General features: G+C 39.4%; 1 protein-coding gene and 1 non-coding gene across 4 annotated transcripts in view; both read left to right on the top strand.

Annotated features, from left to right (window-relative positions):
• The window catches only part of ARHGAP42 (Rho GTPase activating protein 42), a 144,603-nt gene extending 125,403 nt beyond the window's left edge, over positions 1-19,200 (top strand). For 2 of the 3 annotated variants that reach the window (XM_085508805.1, XM_015852280.3), the window contains 7 exons: positions 228-387; positions 2,729-2,873; positions 6,599-6,979; positions 7,908-8,064; positions 8,620-8,682; positions 13,607-13,686; positions 13,937-19,200. In XM_085508805.1, coding sequence (XP_085364931.1) covers positions 228-387; positions 2,729-2,873; positions 6,599-6,979; positions 7,908-8,064; positions 8,620-8,682; positions 13,607-13,686; positions 13,937-14,025 — 1,075 coding nt within the window. In that variant the 3' untranslated portion in view covers positions 14,026-19,200. The remainder of the gene's footprint in view (positions 1-227; positions 388-2,728; positions 2,874-6,598; positions 6,980-7,907; positions 8,065-8,619; positions 8,683-13,606; positions 13,687-13,936) is intronic. The other variant, XM_085508800.1, reaches the window with a different exon arrangement.
• TRNAP-AGG (transfer RNA proline (anticodon AGG)) lies at positions 4,786-4,857 on the top strand. Its single transcript has one exon. It is a non-coding gene; the product is annotated as a tRNA-Pro (tRNA).
• Positions 19,201-22,109: the final 2,909 nt, after the last annotated feature.

The raw sequence follows: 22,109 nt of genomic DNA, 5'->3' as shown, positions 1-22,109 counted from the left end.
TTATCAGTTATGTAAAAAACTTAGATACTTAGTCTAAAAAGACTTGCTCATCATTATCTGTTAAAAAATGGTAAGATTGGAGCCTTAATGGAGATACAGTAGTTGTTCTGCACTGCATTTTAGCTGTAATAAATGTAAATGTTTATAAAGGGAAAACACAAATTTGAGACTTCACATTGTAGTTTAGTGCAATTATTTAACTGCATGTTGTTTGTGTTCATTTAAAGGGTATCGTTACACAGTCAGCAAAACCTTATGACGGTATCCAACCTTGGTGTTATCTTTGGACCAACTCTGATGAGAGCCCAAGAAGAAACTGTGGCTGCTATGATGAACATTAAGTTTCAGAACATCGTCGTTGAAATTCTTATAGAACATTATGAAAAGGTAGTAGAAGACTGATGAAGTGAATGTTCTGTTGATGAAGTGAATCCAAGATCTCATTTTCATTATCATCAAGTTCTCAAGAATGAGAAATTTAGCATTTGTAAAAGGTTATTGATTGAAAAAAAAAACAACCACCTTTTTCTCTCCTCATGCTCTGGATAAGTATTCCTAACAAAGCTATGCAAGGTACAAGTTCAAGACATAATCACCCGTGCTTTAGAGAAGTTGCTCTGAATCTTCATAGCTTTCTGAAGATTTCTGCATCCTTCTCATATCTAGAACCAGAATGGGAAGGTTCTACTTTGCTTCTTTGCTCTTCCATTTCTCTCACGTGAGCAGTATACTGAGGTTCAATCTGGGTGAACACATGGATTCACCTCTGTATACTTTGTGCATCAGCTCAGAGTCTTTCTGACAGTTACTGTCCTTTGATGATATGTCAGCTGGAGGTCTGATCCCATCTAATGTCATGAAACCCCAACCGTGCTTCACTTCTTTCCACAAGCAGCGTTAATGTGGATGCCCAACACAATCCCCAGTTCTGTTTGCTGTACAACTTTTCAGGTGTCTAGATACCAGATTAAGTATGTTGAAAACTAATGAATGTTTCTTAGAGAAAGTTTTATTCCTAATTACAGGTTTTTAACCCATCAATGAATCTTTGTGATCTGCTGCTCTGTAACATGCATAGAAGCAAGATACTTTTTTGCTTTCAGCAATACATATCTGTAACTGCCTGGTATATTTTGTTTTCCCCAAGTACACAGGAAGGGTATATCTCATGCTCTTTTTGGGAAACTGATTAAAAACTTTTTCAGGACTTGAGAAGGAAAATCTATGAAATCATAAAATGTTACATTCAGTCACTTTCACTGCAGGTATCATAGAATCTTAAGCTCATAGAATGACCGAGGTTGGAAGAGACCTTCAAGGTCATCCAGTCCAACCGTCCACCCATCACCACTCATGGTTCTCACTAAACCATGTCCTTCAACACAATGTCCAAACGTTCCTTGAACACCTCCAAGGTCAGTGACTCCACCACCTCCCTGGGCAGCCCATTCCCCTGCCTAGCCACTCTTTTGGAGAACTAGAATTTCCTGACATCCAGCCTGAATCTTGCCAGGCACAGCTTGTATCACCTTCACTAAAAATCTTTCTCACTTGTCTTTGGTGGTGGTGGGGGTTTTTTGCCCTTTATAGCACCCAGCAGAACAGTCAAGACCTCCTTTTGTTGATCATCTAAAGAGTAGCATTTGAGGGATTTTTTGTTGATTTATATCACTTTCTCTGATGACAGACAAAACAAGGTGGAAGAAGTTTGATTTTATTCCATTTAGTCAGATGTAGGGCAATTCCTTGTCATCATCAGGATCCCTTGCAATGACTGATCAGTAATTACTGATAGTACTGCTTGATATCACCAGTTATATTTCACAGGAACTCCTCAGAATCAGTATGATGCTGGCAGCCCCCATGCATTCAACTCCAAAACGTACTTAATACATGTTTCCCAAACTGAATTTCCCCTCCAGAAACTAGCAGTTTATTCAATACACAGAACATGTCTGCGCAACCAAAATTGCTCTCTTTCTGTCTGCAGACATGTTTTGCATTGATGTGCTACTTACTAATGTGGTATTAATTTGTTTTAAGAGTATCTCAAGACCACATTTAAGGTATTTTCTACTGTCTGAGTTTACATCCACTTTTCCTCCACTTTTTCAATAGCATGTAGGTTTCTTCTCATACCTGAAAAAATTGAGGTTTTCTGCAGCAATACAGCACAGAATTGATTAGTGGTACATGAGAGATAAGAAACAGAAGATGCTCCAAACCTGAAAATGGTTTGACTTCTGTAGGAAAATAAAGTAGTATTCTGAAATTCAAATGGGATTGCATCTATGGCACCTTTCTGTAATATACAAAAGCTCTCACAGGTACACATAGAATTAAATTCGACTTTTTCATAATATTAGAAAATATGGAGTTCTTGAGTAGGTGTTAGTAGGAAGCACCTACTGTATGTTTCACAGTTTAGGTTGTTAAGCACTTTATAACTGGGACTAGAAGTTAAAACTATTTAAAGAAATATTTTTGTGTAATCAGCGTAATTTTTAAGTACAGCTCGTTGTTCACTAACCCATCCTTGGATTGTGGAATTGAACCAGAAGATATTCTGTCAATGTGCTCTTTTATGATGGATGAGACTATTAGAATATTCAGGTGCAGTGGTGAGGAAAACAAATATATAATTAATGGAAGCATAGGAGTACCTCTGTTGTTTATTTCTCTTATTTTTTTCTTCCCTTTTTTTTTTTTTTTTTCTTTAATCATGCAGATATTCCACACTGCACCAGATCCCAATATTCCTCTTCCCCAACCACAGTCCCGTTCAAGTTCGAGAAGGACAAGAGCAATTTGTCTCTCCACAGGTCCTCGTAAACCCAAAGGAAGATACACACCATGTCTAGCAGATCCTGACAGTAAGTTTGTTCTTGTTGACTGCTGTCTTCCTTTTCATGTCTTGGCCTTTTGATATTCCTTAGCAATGTCCAGTAAGTACTGTATTTCAGTAAACATTATAGATGGAGATTCATCAGCTTCTTAACCTCTGTGAGTCACAGCTGTACTGATCAATGACTACGTTCGTTGTTTCTCTCAAAGGAGGAAGGATATTTGTTTTTAGGCATGTCTTGTATTACATACGAAAATCTTTTAGAGTAGACTTTATATTCTAATCTTAATGTAGCCTGTCTTGAAACTGTGAAGTTCACTGCATGACATTCCCCTCATTATTAAGGTTGGGAAGCTTTAACTCAGTCAAGGTCAGGAGATCAAAAACATTACTTGGCTGTTTTCAAATGCATGAAACTGTGGTCATTGGTTCAAATCAAACTACTGTCTAGGATGCCAAAACCACTGAAACCTTATTAGTTTTACAGAATAGAAACAAACTCCTAGGTTATGAGAAACAGTGTGCTCGGCAGATGATTGGCTGTTTAACAGCATGGAGTTATGTTCACAATTACATGCTGCTTAGAAATCTTTTTCATTTTCATGTAATGTGCCTTTCATGCAGTATGTTAAAAAGGTGCATTTCATTTGTTTTCATCCCTTTTCACTTACCCGCCTTACCTTTAAGAAGTGTAGAAGCTGTAGCAATGCCTAAGTTACTAACTACTGCAAGAGATTTCCAAAAGAACTTCTTTCTTCCCCAGTTCCTCAGGGGGATGTATGCAAAATAGGTACAGTAAAGTAATGCACAGCGATACTGAATGAGAGCAGTAGCTCCCCAGACTTCAGTTGGCAGTATGAATGGCATGGGATCCTTAGATGAAGAAGTTATGGAGGAACTGTCAGTTACATTCGCCAGAGAAGAAACTGAGCAAAATTCCAGCTATTTTTCACTGTGTAACTAACTGCATTTGAGTAGGGCAGTTCTGTCAAAGTATTTTGCTGGGCTTATGCAAGCACAGGCTTCTTAATTCACTCATAGTTTCTGCCGACAGCTGGAATGAAGCTAGGTCTGACCCAGGAGCTCTCCATGTGGAGTTTGCTTCTTGGCTCCAGCTCAGCATTTGCTGCACAAGTTCCAGTTAAGATCTCGCTTGTGCCTGGAAGGCTGAGTCAGGAGCAGGGGTGTTCTCCTTGCCAAGTATCTCTAGCCGTGCCAGAGACAGTCAAGAGAAAGCCCTGATCTCTGGCAGTAGCTCTTTCTGAAGCACTGGATGGTTTTATTTTATTATTTAAACGAATAAAAGGCACTTAACTGTATTTCAGGAAGTTAAGGAAATCTGTATGCCATGAAATGCAGATACCAAACTGTAGAGAATGATAGAAAATGATAGAAAATGCACTTGTCAAATTTAGGTTCCAGCCGATCTTACAATATTTAGGGACTGCCAATCTGTAAGAAGTAAAATGGTGCATAATCTAATCTGGAATATCCTGAAGTCTGTCCAGAATTAGATGGAAATTTTCAAGTTACAGCAGCACTACTGTTTTCACATCCAGTGAGCAAGGCATTACCATTTGAGACCTTATTTTTAGTACTCGGTGTGGCTGTCTTCACCTGTTTCCAAGAATATTGGAATGCGTGGAGGAAAAATTACTGTATCCTGATGGTATCTTGTAAATATTCAGTAGTTAAAAATATATACATTCTTTCCTTGTGAAGTGTTTGAATTTCGTCTCCTAGCTTTTGGGGAAAAGATATTACTAGAATCTGACGTATGACTCACTACACTTCAATTCATTTTCATGAATGCAGTCTAAAAGATATTTCAGCTCTCACTAATTTGTCAGCCAGTCCTTCCTCAGTTCTAATGCACGCTCCTTCTCTCAAATCATCAGCCAAGTTCTTTAGAATATTTCCATGGCTTGTAGTACAAGTTTGGCTCGTTGGTCTAGGGGTATGATTCTCGCTTAGGGTGCGAGAGGTCCCGGGTTCAAATCCCGGACGAGCCCAACTTTTCATCCCCTTAGCACAGAGTGGGAAAGATCAGAACTTTTCTGTGTGTGCCAAGATGATGGAGCAGATCCTGACAGCATGACCAAGTGCAGGGGGAAAATAAAGATGGGGTGATTGGTGGTAAACAAGGCAACTTCGAAGGCAACTTCACATGGGATCGAGTGCGCACTCAGCAAGTTTGCAGATGGCACGAAGCAGAGTGGTGCAGTTGACATGCTGTAGGGATAGGCTGCCATCCAGAACTTCATGAAGTTCAACATGGCCTAACACAAGGTCCTGCATCTGGTCAGGGCAATCCAAGCACAGATACAGGTTGAGCAGAGAATGGCTTGAGAGCAGCCCTGAGGAGAAGGATTTGGGGGTATTAGTTGATAAAAAGACTCAACATGAGCTGGCAATGTGTGCTTGAAGCCCAGAACACCAACCGTATCCTGGGTTGCATCAGAAGTGTGACCAGCAGATCGAGGCCGGTGATTCTGCCCCCCTGCTTTGCTCTCATGAGACCCTACCTGGAGTTCTATGTCCAGTTCTGGGATCCTCAACACAAGAATGACATGGAACTGTTGGAGCATCTCCAGAGGAGGGCCACAAAGATGATCAAAGGGCTGGAGCACCTCCCCGATAATGACAGGCTGAGAGAGCTGGGGCTTTTCAGCCTAGAGAAGAGGGACTCCAGTGGGGACCTTCTAGCAGCCTTCTAGTACCTGAAGGAGACCTACAGGAAATTTGGAGAGGGACTATTTATAAGGGCAGGTAGCAACATGGTGAGAGGAAATGGTTTTAAACTGGAAGATTGTAGATTTAGGCTAGATATCAGGAATAAATCCCTTATTGTGTGAATAGTGAGACAATAGAACAGGTTGCCCAGCCCCAGCGATGTTGTGGATGCCCCCTCCTTGGAATCATTCAAGGCCAGTATGGATGAGCTTGTGTGCAACCTGGTCTAGTGGGACATGTCCCTGACTATAGCAGAGTGTTTGGGACTGAGTAATCTTAAAGGTCCCTTAAAATCCAAACCATTCTATCATTCTGTGATATCACTGAAAGAAATTATATCAGCATAAAGATTTCTGTGTAGATAGGCTAATTTCCCTATTATCAGTTGAGTTAAAGAAATGCAACAAATGTTCAGTGTTCAAGTTGTAAATAAAGGAATGAGTGGTCCTTGTGCAGGATAGATATTTCATGAAAGACATCATGATTCAGAAAACTGGACAACTACAGACAGGCTTTTGTAGACTCTTATAGAGACTGCAAAGATCCTCAGCAACTTGGTAATCAATGTAAAACTGTCTACAGAGTCATACATTTCAGAACACAAATGGGACATTGCACTGCAAGCATTGCCCTGTGCTCAAAATCTAGTAAGGTGTTTATTAAAAAAATACTGCAGAACTGTAATTGTTTAATTTCCTAGCAATATTTATATTGCAGGCAGGTTTTTCTGAAAGTATAACATTGATGTGAAATACTTTCACCTGCAACACGTAACGTTCATCGGCTCCAGAGAAATGTCCACAAAGTGCAGATTTTCCAGGTTAAATATAGGGATGTGTGTAACTTAAAGCAACTAAATTGCTGTGTTGTCTTGAGAGCGGCTGTCTGGGAGACTAAATAATGGCTATCCAATTTGATGACAATATGGTACAGGAGTTAAAGATGACATGAGAGAAATGTGCATGGTTAGATAATGTAGTTATCTTATTGTTTCTTTCTTCTCCCTTCCCTCCTGCCCAGGTGACTCATACAGCAGTAGCCCAGATAGCACTCCCATGGGCAGCATCGAATCCCTCTCCTCTCACTCCTCTGAGCAGAACAGCACCACCAAATGTGTGACCTCTCAGCCCAGGGAGAAGTCAGGAGGGATTCCATGGATTGCCTCACCCCCTTCTTCAAATGGCCAGAAGAGTTCAGGCCTGTGGACAACGAGTCCAGAATCCTCATCAAAGGAGGATGCAACAAAAACAGACATGGAGTCAGACTGCCAAAGTATAGCTTCTGTCACTGGGCCGGAGAATGCCTCTCCTCCCATAGATCTGACCAAGAAGAGTTCCTATGGTCTGTCTGGCCTGAAAAGATCTTCAGGTTCTTCCCTCAGATCAATTCCATCAGCTGAAGGTAATTTCCAAGGTTTTTTGTGACGTCAGTGAATTTACTGTGAGGCATCAAAAAACAAGAGGTGAATCTGAAAGCTGATGTTACACTCTAAATTTGTTTATTCTTAAACTTTTGAGGTATGTTATTTCACTTTTAAAACTGCTTCTGACACATTTCTGTTGTCATCTGTACAACTCACAGTACCAATGTTCCTAGGAATTGAGAGTACTCTCTATCCTGCAGAGCCTCAGAGGCTACTGACTTGTAAGAAGATTTCTGGCTTACAATATAAAAGCGTTGGTATTTGTAGTAATTACTGTGTCTAAAAAATGAATGCTTGCAATTATTGTCAGTAATCAAAGTTACCAATTACATTTGGAACACCCTAAACTTAATACATCTAGTAACAACTTTGTTGCTTCTTGTCTGTGACATAATGTGTATGTCTGAAACCCTTTTTGCAGATTGTATTTACAACTCATAAGTTTTTTGGGTTTTTTTCTTCGTTTTTTTTGTTTGTTTCATTTAAAAGTTTCATCAGGCTTCTGTGAATACCAAAATATTAATTCTTTCAAATTACTGCTATCTCATCTCATAGCAAATACTACTGTTAGCACAAGTTTAGAGTATGTGACTGCTTGAGATCCCAGCCAACATGATTTTCAACAGTTATGTGCAATGTTAAAGGTTTTCATCTTCACTTTTTAATGGCCGTACTGTCTAACCATGTAAGTGCAATATGGTTTTATTAGCCCGCAGTTTTAACTGTTTCTTCATCCTTGCTGCTGGTCCTTTTCTCCTGGCTTTTTGCCTGTTCCATCTATATCTTAGTAAGTACTTATTCCTTAGTTTGCTTCTTAACAAGAAATAAAATTCCTTTGCATGTTACACATGTAAAACATCTTCAGATTAGCTTTAATATTGCTTATTGTTTGGCTGCTTTCTTTAGGTAACAAAAGCTGCAGTGGATCTATACAGAGCTTGTCTTCAACAGATACAAAAGATACACCAAAGGCTCCACTAAATCCTGACTTGCCTCCCAAAACGTGCAGAAGATTAAGACTAGATACTGCATCAAGTAATGGCTATCAAAGACCAGGATCTGTGTAAGTTAAGACTCCATGCAGTTCTGAGTTCTTACAATACTGTCTTCTATTAAATGATCACAAAGAGGTTTACAAGTAGTTGAAAAAGCACTCAAGAACACTTGCTTTTAAAATGTCTTTCTTCATGACTTATTTAACTAACAATCAAAAATATAAACAAAGGAAACATTGACAGCTTAAAATCAATTGAAAGACTTCCATTTACATCATTAGGCTCTAGATAAGGTCTATAATGAAGACTTGGATTTTTGGAAAGTGACTATTATTATTATTCAAGAATAAATGTTTATATAGAGAGTGTTGAGGTTTTCCTTCTTGATGACTTAGCAAGGCTCTGGAGCTTGTGGAATTCAGTGGCCTAAAATAAGTTATGCCCATAAAAATTCTGCTAATTATGGACTTAAGTGGAGCTTTTGAATTTCCTCTAGTTTTCAAAGTGAATACCTGCAACAGTCTTAAAAAATGTTTCCATGTCTTCAGATGGTTAGAAGTAAAATCAGTTTGTGACTTTAACTAATAAGCAAAGTATAAAGCAAGGTACTTCCTTATTTTCAGAGTGGCTGCAAGAGCACAGTTGTTTGAAAGTGCTGGTTCACTTAAACAAGTTTCTTCAGGACGGTAAGTGCTTCTTACTGTTAAACAAATTGTAAAATGCTTTGTGTTTTCCTGGCTCCAGAGATTGAAATAGAAGTGTTGGACCTTTGTTCTGTGTCTTCTGGGCAGCATCATGTGGCACACAAAACTTTTGTGATTTTTTAAACTCGCCCTTTTTATGGAAGAAAACTAAACCTAATATATAGTATCAGCCCTCCTGGCTATTCTGTCCCCTACTGAAGCTGCAGTGAGAGATGCTCAGGTTAGTAATCTGCTTAAAGACACAGCTACAGGAGAAAATTAACAAGATGAGGGCACTTTACTTACTGTTATTTACTTATTGCTATTTGTTAGACTGAAATCAAATTTTTTTGGGAAAGCTTCTGCCTTTTCACTGTCCCTACACTTCAAATCTTTTGAGACAATGTGTGTTTTGGTCCATCATTTTATTCTGATACAATAATCGTTCTGGAACTGTGGAGCAACAGGAAAAATAAACATGATATTAATCCATGAATCTAAAGTTGTTAATAAAGTAGCATAGCTGTAAACAAAGAGGCCAGCATGTGCTGAGGTGTGCAGCAGGGAATACAACTGTCTTCTGGAGCAAATGTAGCAGTGGAGAGAAAGAGAAAGCTGACATGTAAAGACCCACTGGTTTTGTTCAAGGGAAACAGTTTACAGGAATCAAGGCTGTTCTTCTGTCTGTGTAGTAGGTGAAGTGTGAGAAAACTTTTAGTGTGACGGGAAAAGAAACAAGATGAGAAGGGGAGGGCATTAATTTAAGGAGTAAAAGTGTAAAAGAAGAGACTGGAACGTTCATGGGCCAGTGACCTGAGCCTCACTGCCTCACCAGTGCTGCACCATTTTACTTCCACTTTTGTTCCTTCTCTTATTCTGTATTGCTCCCTTCTTGCAAACTCTCTCCTGACGTTCCCATAGAACCTGTGTCTTCTCTATCTGTATATAAAAAGCATGTAAGAAGCCAAAATCTGACAAAGGAAAAATGTAGCAGTTGATAATGGATATAAGGAGCAGGTAAGATAGCAAAAAATACTGAAAGGCTTAATAGCTCCTCCACTTCAGCCTTCATAAGAAAGCAGAAGAGCAACAATGACAAGGAGAATGGAAAAGGAGAGGTCAGCAGGCAAAATGAGGAAGAAATAAAAGGCAGCTCAGCTGTTCTTCTAATGCGTCTCAAGTCTGTCTGAGATTTTGCATTTCAGAGCCAGCTCTTATTTGCCTTTCATACACACTATGATCATAAAGGCCGAATTAAGTCCTTAGGGTATTCTCTTTAGGTGATTACATTTGATCCACCCAGTACACAGGCCTTTTGGATTCCTGTCTTGTTTTGTATCAGAAATATTTGAGGACTGTGATGATCTCTATGAAGGGTCTGTTTACAGTGCTGTAAATAACTGATTTTGAAATGTATAACTACTGTTTAACTATGATAGCACTATCTAAGTAGCTTCATTCTGATTTGATGCATTTGTTGCCTTAAACAGTATTTCTTAATCACCTGTACAGATCAAAAGTACCTATACAGCTTTGCAGTGTCACATTGGCTCATGTATTCCAGCAGATTTCTGTTCATTCTCTATAACTACCTGAAGGATGATTGTAGTGAGCTGAGGGACGGCCTCTTCTCTTGTGTAGCAGTGATAGGATGAGATGGAATGGCCTCAAGTTGCACCAGGGGAGATTCAGGTTGGATGTTAGGAAATCCTACTTCTCCAAAGGAGTGGTCAGGCAGTGGAATGGGCTGCCCAGGGATTCACTAATTTGAAGATTTATGATTTATGAGACAGAATGAGAGGCACTACACTTCAGGGTTGGACAGATAAGACCAAAATTTTATGCTCTTCCCACTCTGTGCTCTCTTCTCTGTCACAAGGTTGCTTTCACTTCTCATTTTTCCCATTCCTTCCCTCCTGACTTCAAGTTCATCCATCTCCCAGATTGTAGCTGTAAGGTACTTCTGGCTTCTGACTTACACTTTGTAGACTGAAAACTCATTAGGACAGGAGCATAATTTTAAAGCTTATTTATAACTTTCAAAATAGGTTACTAAAAGTATCTCAGGTGTTGCTGACCATGTGTAATGTGTAGTGAGGCAAAACAGTTTTGGCCTTTGGCAACTAGTGTAAATTTATCATGAGTTTATATGGGCTCATTATGGTTGCACCAGATGATCTTAGTAGTCACTTCCAAATTTAATGGTTCTTTGACAACAAACATAATACAAGGTGGCAAAATGGAAGAGTCTATCCAGTGAAATCATGAAAAGGAGTAACTTCTAGGAAATGTGGGTACCATTTTCAGAGGTTGTTTTTTTCTTTTTTCTCTGAGCTTAGCAATATGAATCACACTCTTCTGAGGTATTTAGTATCATCTTAATAGAGCCATAATAGATGATTGTGATGTCATCACATGCTTTTTAACAATCAGCCTTATTTGCACAGAGGAGAGTATTAACAGCATAAAAGAGAATATTATTTCCGTAAGATACACTAAATGCTGCCAAAGGATCTGTCATCCTATTTCCTTGCTATGATATAGATAGCACTGAGGTGAATAATGAGTAATACAAACAACCTAAGTAATCAAATCAGATATAGAGGGAATAACCCAGCTCTTGAAAATTGCTCCAGAATTATGAGTAATATCTGTAGATTCTGTGTTAGGAGCAAGGGAAGACAATGTGGAGTAGCTGATAATTCATGAGCTTCTGGGAAGGCGATTCTTCGTACTTTCTGCTTCTGTATTTATGTGATTTCTCTTTCCAGAACTGAGAAAGTCAAAGTCCATGTTCTCTTGTCTCTTATTTACTTTAAAAACAAACATATTTGGATCACAAAAGATAAGAAGCTGAAAGCAGAATAGTTTAGTAAACATAGAAGCATAAAGGAGAAAAATTCATTTTACTTTCTCTAAGGACATGAAAAAACAACATGCTTTGTTTTGATAATAACTTAAATAATTCTGCCTCATTCAGATACTTAAGTGTTGCCTTAGATGCCTTTTATTGCAGTGTTTCTCAGATGTTTCATTCTGAGCATGGGAAACTGGCTGGATAGCCACTAAGTGGTGGAATTAATGAAGTTCAAAATCATCCCTGTGTTATCATAAATGCATTACGAATTATCTGATAATCACTGCCACTGTATCCATTGTTAACAGTTACTGTGCTGTTTGATGTGTATAAAGGTTGTATGGTTTATTTTTTTAATTGTGAGGATATTTCAGTGATGCTAAATAAAAAGGACCAAGAAGTAGTTGTTGACATTGAGGTCAAGTGAAATTACTGTCTTATGTGCACACTGGTCCTCTTCCTCTCCCCCACCAAAGCAGACCAACCACATCCAAGTCCATATCTCCGTATGATGACATAGGTAGATGTGCACAGTTGTAATTATTTTGCATGCATTTTTTTCAGTACACAAAATGTTAATATTGTTAGGACAGTGCTGCATCCCACCAGAGCACTGCTTTTATGGCATGAAACAGCGGTAGTACCTGTAGTACCCAGCTTTGTATCATCAGGAAACTTGCAGAGGGTGCAATCCATCCCACCATCCAGGTTACTGGTGAAGATGTTAAACAAAACCAGACTGATGTGGCACTATCACTATATGATTGATGACTGTTATCTCATTATTTTGGGAGGAAAGACAAAATAGATTGTATGTCACTTACATATGCACACTGTTGGAAAATATGTCAAAAATTGGAAACTTCACCAAAGGTTGTGTTTTGGGTCAGTGAGATAAAGTCTGGCTAGAAGGGAAGTTGAATCAGCATCTCCCTGTCACATCATACAAAGGTGAAATGATCAACAGCTTCATCTTTGCGTGGCATAATGTGGTTTTTCAGTAACAGAAGTCAGAAAAGCTGGTGGATCATATAAAAATTGCTTCCAGGGTATAAAATAAAGTCAGGTGTTAGAGTTTTAGATAAAGCAGTGAGAACTCGTAAATGAGGTAACTTTGTGTTCAGACTCTTATTTTGTGTTTTATAGAATCATAGTGCTAAAAATCTTATCACGCCAGTCTGTCCTCTTGCTCTGGAACCAGATCACGATATACCCAATTAGTTCTTCCTACAGATGCCTGTGTAGTGTTGTGTTTCATCATTATTGTTTTCTTAATGAATCTTTATTAACATGAATTCTTCAGAGATCCTCTCCAATTATGGCAGTTCCAGTGCTTTTCTATTCTGACCAGGAATATGTTTTTTCAGCTATAAATTAGAAGACATAAAAAGTCTATTGTTCTAATTAAGAAAATATGTTATCGAATGTTTCAGCGGAAACTGGAGAACTATTTGTTGCACTTTCAGGTAGACATCTACCAGAACAGAGCCCAGACCTTGAGAGCCAGCTGAGCTAGACATGTAGCTTGTTTATAGACAGCTGAATTAAGTGACTTAACCTTAAACTCACTTCAGACACCTTCAGTCTCCTATGCTGCAATTTAATCATCCTGGAGGACACATTTCTCCTTTTTCGTGTGTCATATTTACTTTACATTTATTGTTTTCTTCTGTAGACTAATCAACTATATTACCTCTCAAGTCATGGTTTTGAGCCTCTGATGACTTGCTGATCTCTTTGGAACTCTCTCCATGTAGTTCATAACTGGCTTCAAGCAACTTTTTCAGTTCATGTACATTTACAGGATAATTTCAAGTCTCCCTCAACTATTTTACCAGTTACGATGTTCCAGTTTAAGTTTCTAAGTAGGATGTAGGTCTCTTTTCCACAGTAACATCAGTTGATAATTCCTGATAAACCAGGAGTTATTGTCTGCTATAATTCTGCTCCTCTGAACTACTGTGTAATGAGTTGTTATTATCCTGTGCTTCTGCAAGAGATTATTCCTTCATTTCCCAGGTTTTAAGTTCATTTTTTCATATGTTTTTTTCTTATTTTTTTTTATTTCAGACAAGCAAAAGCCATGTATTCCTGTAAGGCTGAGCACAGTCATGAGCTGTCTTTCCCACAGGGGGCAATCTTTTCCAATGGTAAGATGTTTTACATTCCTTGTTTACATTTAATCCAGCAAACAAAAACAAAACAAAACCTGAACTGAATCCACAAGATAAGAGTGTAATTCAGCTCTCAGTTTTTGCCTGTTTTTATATTGCTCTTGGTTAAATGACATTTAAATAAACATATGAACCATGTATGGGATCTGTTAACTATAAATATTTACTGTAAATATGTTTTGCTTAATTGTTTTGGGTTTTGTTGTTTGTTTTTTTTTTTTTGCAGTGTATCCATCAGTGGAACCAGGCTGGTTAAAAGCAACTTATGAAGGCAAAACAGGACTCGTTCCCGAGAATTATGTTGTCTTCCTCTAGTAATCTTTAGTGGACAGCAATATCTTCATGGTATCCATGGTAACAAATAATAAGCACTCTGATTTTTTATCTGACACAGATATGGGATCAGCCCGTTAGCTGAGAGCGGTAGATTTCCTTCAGATACTGCAGCTGCAGGTTACATAGCTCCCTATCAACGGAACAGAATGTAATGAAACAGTTAACAGTTACTGTACTGAAGACGGTACTCTGTTTAAATAACTTCCATTGTTTGCAAAGGTTGTTCTGTTCTTCTTTTATGGGTAAGGAACACTAAAGCAATAAAATCAAAGAAGTTGCCATTTAGCTGCAGACCTTCAGGTCTGAGGATGTTGCACACAGAAGTGTGAAATTTAGAGGGAATGCACTCTATGGCATTTCTTGGAATCAGTATTTCTTAATATGAAAAGGTTCATAATACAAGTGATGCATTGTGATCTGAATGCTTCCTTACAGAATCTGATTCTGAGGTTAGTCCTGATCATTTCAAATAAGAAACAGGTCTTCCATAAATCAGAAGTTTGAATTTCTGTTAGACATTGAGCTCGCAATATGTTACAGAATGTATGTAACTGGTAGTGAAATCAGATTACTGCCTGAACAGTAAATTCTCCTTCAGAATGTGATGTTTAATTTATGTTTCATTTAGCTACTTCTTAGTGTTAAGGTTCTTAGTTCCTCCTTTCTGTGTGAACACAAATAACAGTAACTTGTATTTCCATGTTACCAACCAGGTGGGAAGTAATCTCAGTGTATCTCAGAGCACGGGTTGTAGGAAGCCAGGAGATACTGAATCTGGAATGATTCGTAGATACCAAAGAAGGGATGAAAATAAAGTGTTACGTTTTCAAACCCGAGATAAAACGTAACTGAGTCCTTTTCAAGTTTTTCCATTGTAAGACAGATATCCTGTGAAGTTGCAGGTTTTATAAGCTCTGGATGCCAAAAGTTTTTAACCTGACTTCCACTGAAGTATTTGGCAAATGTTTCCTCCATTCCACAGAATAAAAGAATTAACTTTTAGCTAATGCAGTTTTTGTGAATGCCTGTCGTCTGCTGCTGGAGGGACTGGAAGGAAAAAAGAACAACAACCCCAAACCAGAAAATACAAACAGCTTTTTAAACTGGAGGCTCTTTCTTGCACACCTTGATAGGAAAACATGCAGTGCTTAGTTGTCTCCTTACTGTGCTATACTGAGAAACAAGAGATTTAGGCACCGTATGAACAGTTTTTCAGTGTTGGTGGTACAGAAAGAATTCACTGTTTCAAAAAGTAACCCAACCTTCGTTCTTTGTCTGGTAACATTAAGCAACATATAAACAGTCTATTAATTTCTAAGGTTTACACTGCTTCTAGAAAGTTTAAAGATGAGCTGTTAGATCTACAACCAGCAGCAATCTATTGATGGCTTCTTTTTTTTCCATAGCCTTTTTCTAGTTTAAATTAGAAAATAGGTTTACTGTCAGCGTGTGTATAAAGAGCATGACTTTTGCAGAGTAATTCTTCGTTGGGATTCAGGCTGTTGGAAAAAGTTTCTAGGACCTTCTGCTGGTTAAAGTATTAGTGGCGCTCCAGAAAGGGCAGAGCCTGGAGGAGCATCTTTCTGTTGTTTCAGCTGGGGAGTGTGTGGCATTAATTCAGGCTAGAGGGAGTAAAGCTGACTGCAGGCAGTTGAAGACAAGCTGCTTGAATTAGTGACAGACTGATCTGGGTTCTTTCTTCACTCTAAAGAGCTTCTAAGGCAAGGGTCAGATTGGGTATCAGGAAGAGATTCTGCACCAGAGGGTGGTGGGCATGGAACAGGCTGCCCTGGGCTGTGGGCACAGCCTGGAACTGCTGGAGTTCAAAGTGCATATGGACAGAGCACTCAGATATACAGTGTGATTTTTGTGTGGCCCAAGTTGGACTCAGGGATCCTTGTGGGGCCCTTCCATCTTGGGATGCTCTATGATTTTATGATTAGGTCGCAAAGCTGTATTCAGTACATGGTGATGAAGTGTTCATCACAGGCAGTGGAGGCAGAGGTGTGGGCTCATTGCATTTACCCAGAGCTGATGTGAAAGGAAGTGAGGAATGATTCTATGATTCTGACTTTTCTCCTCAGACTGAGCCTTTCTTGATTTTAAAGCAAGACAGTATTTCTTTTTCTAACCTACTCCTGCAGCTGCCTCTGCCCTGGGAAGATCAAAATGGGTTTGTTTGTGTCTTTGCTTTATTTCACAATCCAGAAATCGCAAGGTGTCAGATAACTTATCCCTGCTGAGCTGCCCAGGAGCAGTGCTGCTGCAGGGGAAAGGAGCAGGGAGGGAGACAGCTGCAGTCAGAGACACGAGGCCCCACATGTGTATCACCTGTGTGGAGAGATGCTGTGCCTGGATCTGGCAGCAGTACCAGGCAAACTGGCCTCTGTTGAACATCATCTTATGATCCCTCACACTTATTAAGAGGAATTTAATTGTGAAATTCTTGAGAAACAGCGAAGTAGGAAATTATTGCTCCTATTTGCTTCAGTCTGTATTTGTTTGGGTGTTCTCAGAAGGAGGTTCTGAAGCCAGCTGATCTGAGTGCAAACTGGAGGACTCAAAGTTGCTACGTTCATATGAAGCAAAAATAAAGATGCAAAGTTCAGTTCCAGAGCCTGTAAGCATTGAGGGAAAGGTTGTGGAAGTACTGGGAGGAGTCCCTCTTGGGGAGGGGTGGTCTGTTCCCATGCATTCAGCTCACGTTAGATACAAAATTCAGCTGCAAAGATAGCTTCATAAGGAAGTGAGTTTCATTAATTTGGCTGCGCACCGAACTAATCTGTCTTATTTAAGGCTGGGCACTTTTTCAGGCCCTTCTGAAGCAGCCACGATGATCAAATAAATAATTTGAAAGGAGGTTGAATTTAAAATGGCATTTCCATCTGAAAATGTTACATCCTTTTTTAATTACAGTTAATAGTGACAGATATTAGGGTTACTTCATTTCTTTCTTCTACAGTACATAACAAGCATTTTCTGTATCTCCACGCTGTGGGTTCTGGATGCCTCAGCTCTTCTCTGACTTTCCAAGAGGGAGTTTTTCTCCACAATTTGTGATAAATAACAGTGTTCACAGACTAGAATGAGAGAGAGCAGCACCGCGGTCATCTCATGACCCCTGGCCAAATATCCTTTCTCGTAGCTGTAAAGAAGCAGAAATCCACGTAACATTTAAATGAAGATACAACGCTCAGATAGTGCCTTACCAGAAAATTAAGAAGGCTGAACTAATTCACGGTATTGATTTAATGTTTGTTTTGTTATTGAAGTCAAATTCTCTCTACAAGCAAAGTCTACTTTGTAAAAGAACATGTCAGTTTTCTCTGAACATCGCTGTAGAATTGCAGGTAGATAACACGCGATGGCTTTTGTTTGTGTCTGTAGCCAGGGCTTGTGTCATTAGCCGTGTTTATTCTGTGTTAAACTTTTGGTACGTGTTGCAGCACAACATGAACCAAATTAATAGAGTGAAGGACTGATATATTGTAAGATAAATATGTAAAGAATATTAATAATTTTATATTCACGCTTCTTATTAATGGCGATAAAGATGAAAAAAAACTATTTTTGATGTAATTTCTGTGAGTTCAGCGTTACAGTGTTTTTGCCATAGGTTGGCATTTAGAGTTCTATGTAACAAAACTCTTAAATTAAACTGTAGCTGTCTGAAGTCCCCACCTGATCTATAAAGTTCATTTGTTTTATTATCTCTGGAAAAAAATGACACACAGATTTGCTGACCAGCGCTACTCTGTGGTAGGAATAGTAATTTATTTTCCTCTTACGCATTCTTTGTTGATAAACTCTATTCTTCACCTGTAATTGGCTTTGCTTTAATATGCCTTTAGAAAAGATTCATTAGGAAGAGAAGTTGCAAAACTCATCAGTTCAAAACAGTAGTTACAACAACAAGAAAAGCTTTATGTGGCAGCAGTTGGATTTTTGTGACATTCTCCCACTTGTCTGTTTTCCAGTTAATAAGAACTAGTTAATAGGAACTGAATAAACGATGAACCCCAAAGGTCCGTTGTTCTTCGTGCTTCTTTTCCTAAGGTAACAGTTGGTACGGTTTGGGATTGAGAAAGAAGAAAGGCAGTAAGGGAGCTAGGCCTCAGCTGGGGGGGATGTCTCAACTGATGGGAGCTCTCAGAGCTCTAGTGAACCCAAAGGTAGACAGACCTTGGGCAATTTGTAGTGAGGTTTTGCTGGCCAGAAGCCCTCATGAAATAAACTGAATATTCTGCTAATGGGAAAACATGCTTGGCATTATCCTTTTGTTTTCAGCAGCACCCCGTGTGAATCATTCAGTTAGAGGATAAAAAGCAGTAAGCAACGTTCAGTCCTGCACTTTGTGGTTATGCAGCCACTGGTGCTGCAGCCCTTCCAGTTGCTGTTCATGCAAAAGTCAGACTGTTGATCAGGCTGTGTCGGCACCGGTCCGGAGGTCTCTTTTTGCATAAGGTTTTACACGGGCATTTGCTTTCTTTTAATAAGGTGCTTGGTATCCAAACAGCTACTAATACAATGTTGTCATTCAGTCACTGAAGGTAATAGCATTGTTTCTCTTGTCCTGTATGTGGCAGTATTTAATAAGCCGCTGGATAACCTTTGTTATTTTAAGTATAGAGAATGGTGTTTTAACCCTTGGATGTCTGGGCTGAATGCTGTTCTGCAACTGAGCTTCTTTGCAAGTGTTGTATCAAGAGTTGTCATTAAAGTTCTGTCACCAAAGGCTGCAAAATGATCTCAGCACTGCAAGAGTTTATGTTATAGCAAAGGGCAGAGCAGCTGGAGAGAGCAAACAGACAGGGTCAATGTTCCAAGCATATTTATGACAGTTCTGGAGGTATTAGAGTTTATAGGGGTTACTTTAGATACTATATGGTATTTTAATAGGAAAGTATATACAATCAATTACTATATATATATATATATATATATATTTAATAAATTCCTACTAAATTATCTTATTGAACTCTTTGTTTATTTTGTGGTGTGGTTTCAGTAATTATCTGCACTCTGTATATATCTACGTGTAAATAACTGGCATGACATGCATAAGCTGACTTGCAGGCAGCTCTATGTTGTACTTTACACTGTATTTCAGAAATCTGTTAAATGTTTTAAAAATAAAAAAAACCTTCCTACATAGACGGCATTCTTTATTATTTTTAATCTTGGCTGCACCAATTTTTCCCCTCAAAATAATAACGCTCTTGTTCTTCAGGGAGTTGTGGTCAGTGGCTTAACAACTAGGTGGCCATCAGTAACAAGCACTGTCCTTTGGAGTTCCGTATTGAGAATGGTACCATTATTTAACATCTCTTTCGATGACGTAGATATGGGATCAAGTTTGCTGATGATCCCACACTGAGTGGTACAGTTGATAGGACAGAAGGAAGGGTTGTCATTCAAAGAGACCTAAAAAAGCTGGAGAAGTGGGCCTGTGTGAACCTAATGACATTCAAAAAGGCCAAGTACAAGATGTTGCACTTGGATTGGGGCAATCCCAGGTGTTTGTACAGACTGGGAGATGAATGGATTGAGAGCAGTCCTAAAAAGAAGGAGCCGGGCATACTGCTGAATGAACGTGAACTGGTAGCGTGCAGTTACAGCCCAGAAAGCCAGTCACATCCTGCACTGCACCAAAAGCAGCATGGCCAGCGGGTCAGGAGAGTTGGTTCTCACCCTCCATCCTTGAGAGACGCCATCTGGAATATGGCATCCAAACCAGTGTATGATTCTATTACTTGATCTTCTTCCACTAATGATATCGAGAGGTTTTTGCCTCTGAAAATTCTCACTGGATGGACAGCTGAAGGGAAGTGTGGAGATCCAAAGCCAACAATAGTGCCTGTAAGTGATGCAGCGTGAGTGATGCAAGTGATGCAAGTTTCCTTGCATTATCTTTCCCAGCATTTTTCCAAAGCTTTTTTACCTCTGAGACCAGTGGCTTTTCTAGCCTTAGGAAGGGAGTTATTTCCATTGTTGTGTGTGCCCGAGCCAGGCAGAGTCCTGAGGTCACCTTCCCAGCCTTTCACCTCACAGGACTCCCCAAAAACCCAAGTCGCTTTTAAACTCTTTTAAAGTCTAGGCTTTATTAAGTTATTAACTGAAATAGCAGCTTTTCTTTAGCAATAATACCTCAAAAATTCTTAAGGAATATAATAGAGCAGTTCAGGATCAGGTTCAATATCTGAAATACACTGGTCACTTTTTCTTTCCGCCTTTTCCCACTAAGTTGCAGACTCCTTAGCTTTTGGGTCCTCTGCTCTGCAGGATAATTACAGCCCAAGAATGGCATTTGGGGCATAGACTAAGCCCTAAAATTGATCTCATCACTTGTTTTTCCAGTGTCTGTAAAGCCATTTTTCTTGGCATCTTCGATCAGCTGTAAGATTTCTCCCTGAGATACAGATGTTCTTTCTTTCTGTGAGCATTTAAATGTAAAAAATAAGAATAAATCCAGTAAAAGTAGCACAACATGACCATGTGATCACTGAACTGACAACTGCCAAGGGAGGAGGCAGTGCATTCCTTACAAGAAAGACCAGAAGTCCTTCATTATTTAGTTGCATTGAGGCACACTGCAGCCTCCTTCCCTGTAGACTTGGGGTACTTTGCTGCTTGGAAGCCCAGTAGTGCGGCCTGTCAAACAGTTGGTTTGTGGAACAGTTAAGGTGTGAACAGAGATGCTTAAGTACAGTGGTTCCAAGCCCCTGTGGGGTCGGGCTGATGGGAAGTGAATGGGAACAGCAGTGCATGTGGATGTGAATATGGACTGAGCAGGCTGCAGTGTTGGGTCTGAACTGGAAATGTTTTTGTATGAGTTGAGCGTGATTCACGCCCTCAAAATCCATCTCCCTTTCTAAGATGAACATGATGCTTATTAAGCATGATAAACGTGTATTTGCACTTTGTATCATTTCATTTCACATTCATGAAGCTATGTAATTCTGATCAAACACTGATATGGGAAGAAAAGTATCAAAAGATATTCTTGACATTTTTGCAATGGTTGGCTGGTTTTCCATTGTATTTATTGCAACAAGCTCAAAAGCTGAGCTAACCTGGAGCAAGTGCCTTTGCCAAAGATCGTGGTGTGCTTTTTTAATGTAAACATGAAAGGTTTCATGGGAACGTTTAGTGACCTCCACAGCCAGCACAGAAAGGAGCCTTAATTCACTTGAAAGCACTTTGGTAATTGGAATACATCTTTCTGCCAGTATAATTGAGGAGCTGATTAGTTAGACTTACCTTTCATGGGTATATTTCATTTAAAATTACTGTTAATGGCTCTCAGGTGCCCTTATAAGGGATTAGAGTCTACTCGGAATGAGAGGCATTAGCAGTTTGTTTTTGTTGATGAGCATTTTCCTTTTGTCTTCTTACAAAAAAAACATACAAAATACAAAAGAAACAAACAAAAAAACAAAAATAAAAACCCACCCACATTGAAAGGGAAATGTGCAGCTTAACTTGATGGTGGAGAAGGGAAGGGAACTGAGGTCTGGGTTCTGCACAGGGGTGCAGGGAGCAGAGTGAGGAGGAGGAGGAGGAAGATGACAGTAATGATGATGAACATGAGGAGGATGATGATGACAATGAGGATTCCTCTTCCACCACAACTCTGAGCAGGAGCTCCAAGTCTTCAGCCCATGCTTACACCTCTGCTAGACAAATGTGAGCACAGTCTGTAAGCAGATGAGATCGCTGCATAGCCCCATGAGAAACCTTTCAGGGGACAATTCACAAACCCAGGCGGAAGAAAGATAAAGAAACCTGAGCTTGATAGATCTCTCCAAATAAATTAATTCGTGTGAAGGATACAGCTGGTTCCCAGCATGAATCAAGTGCTGTTTGCAAGGACCTCACAAAAAGATAACGAAGATTAGGATTTCAGTCTGCCTCAACAGTAAAGCTGAGCACAAAGCAATGGTGCTGACAACTGAATTACTGCATAACAGCAGAATTCCTATTGGCGACGAAATTCCACCAAAAAAAGTTGAACACAACAAAGTGGGCTCTGGCAGCACTTTCTAGAGTCATCTGAGAGGCAC

The sequence above is a fragment of the Coturnix japonica genome, chromosome 1 (genome assembly GCF_054131305.1).
Source record: "Coturnix japonica strain WE chromosome 1, WE-NBRP24, whole genome shotgun sequence".
NCBI lineage: Eukaryota > Metazoa > Chordata > Aves > Galliformes > Phasianidae > Coturnix > Coturnix japonica.
The sequence above is the reverse complement of the archived record's forward strand: the minus strand, read 5'-3'. Positions and strand labels throughout refer to the sequence as shown.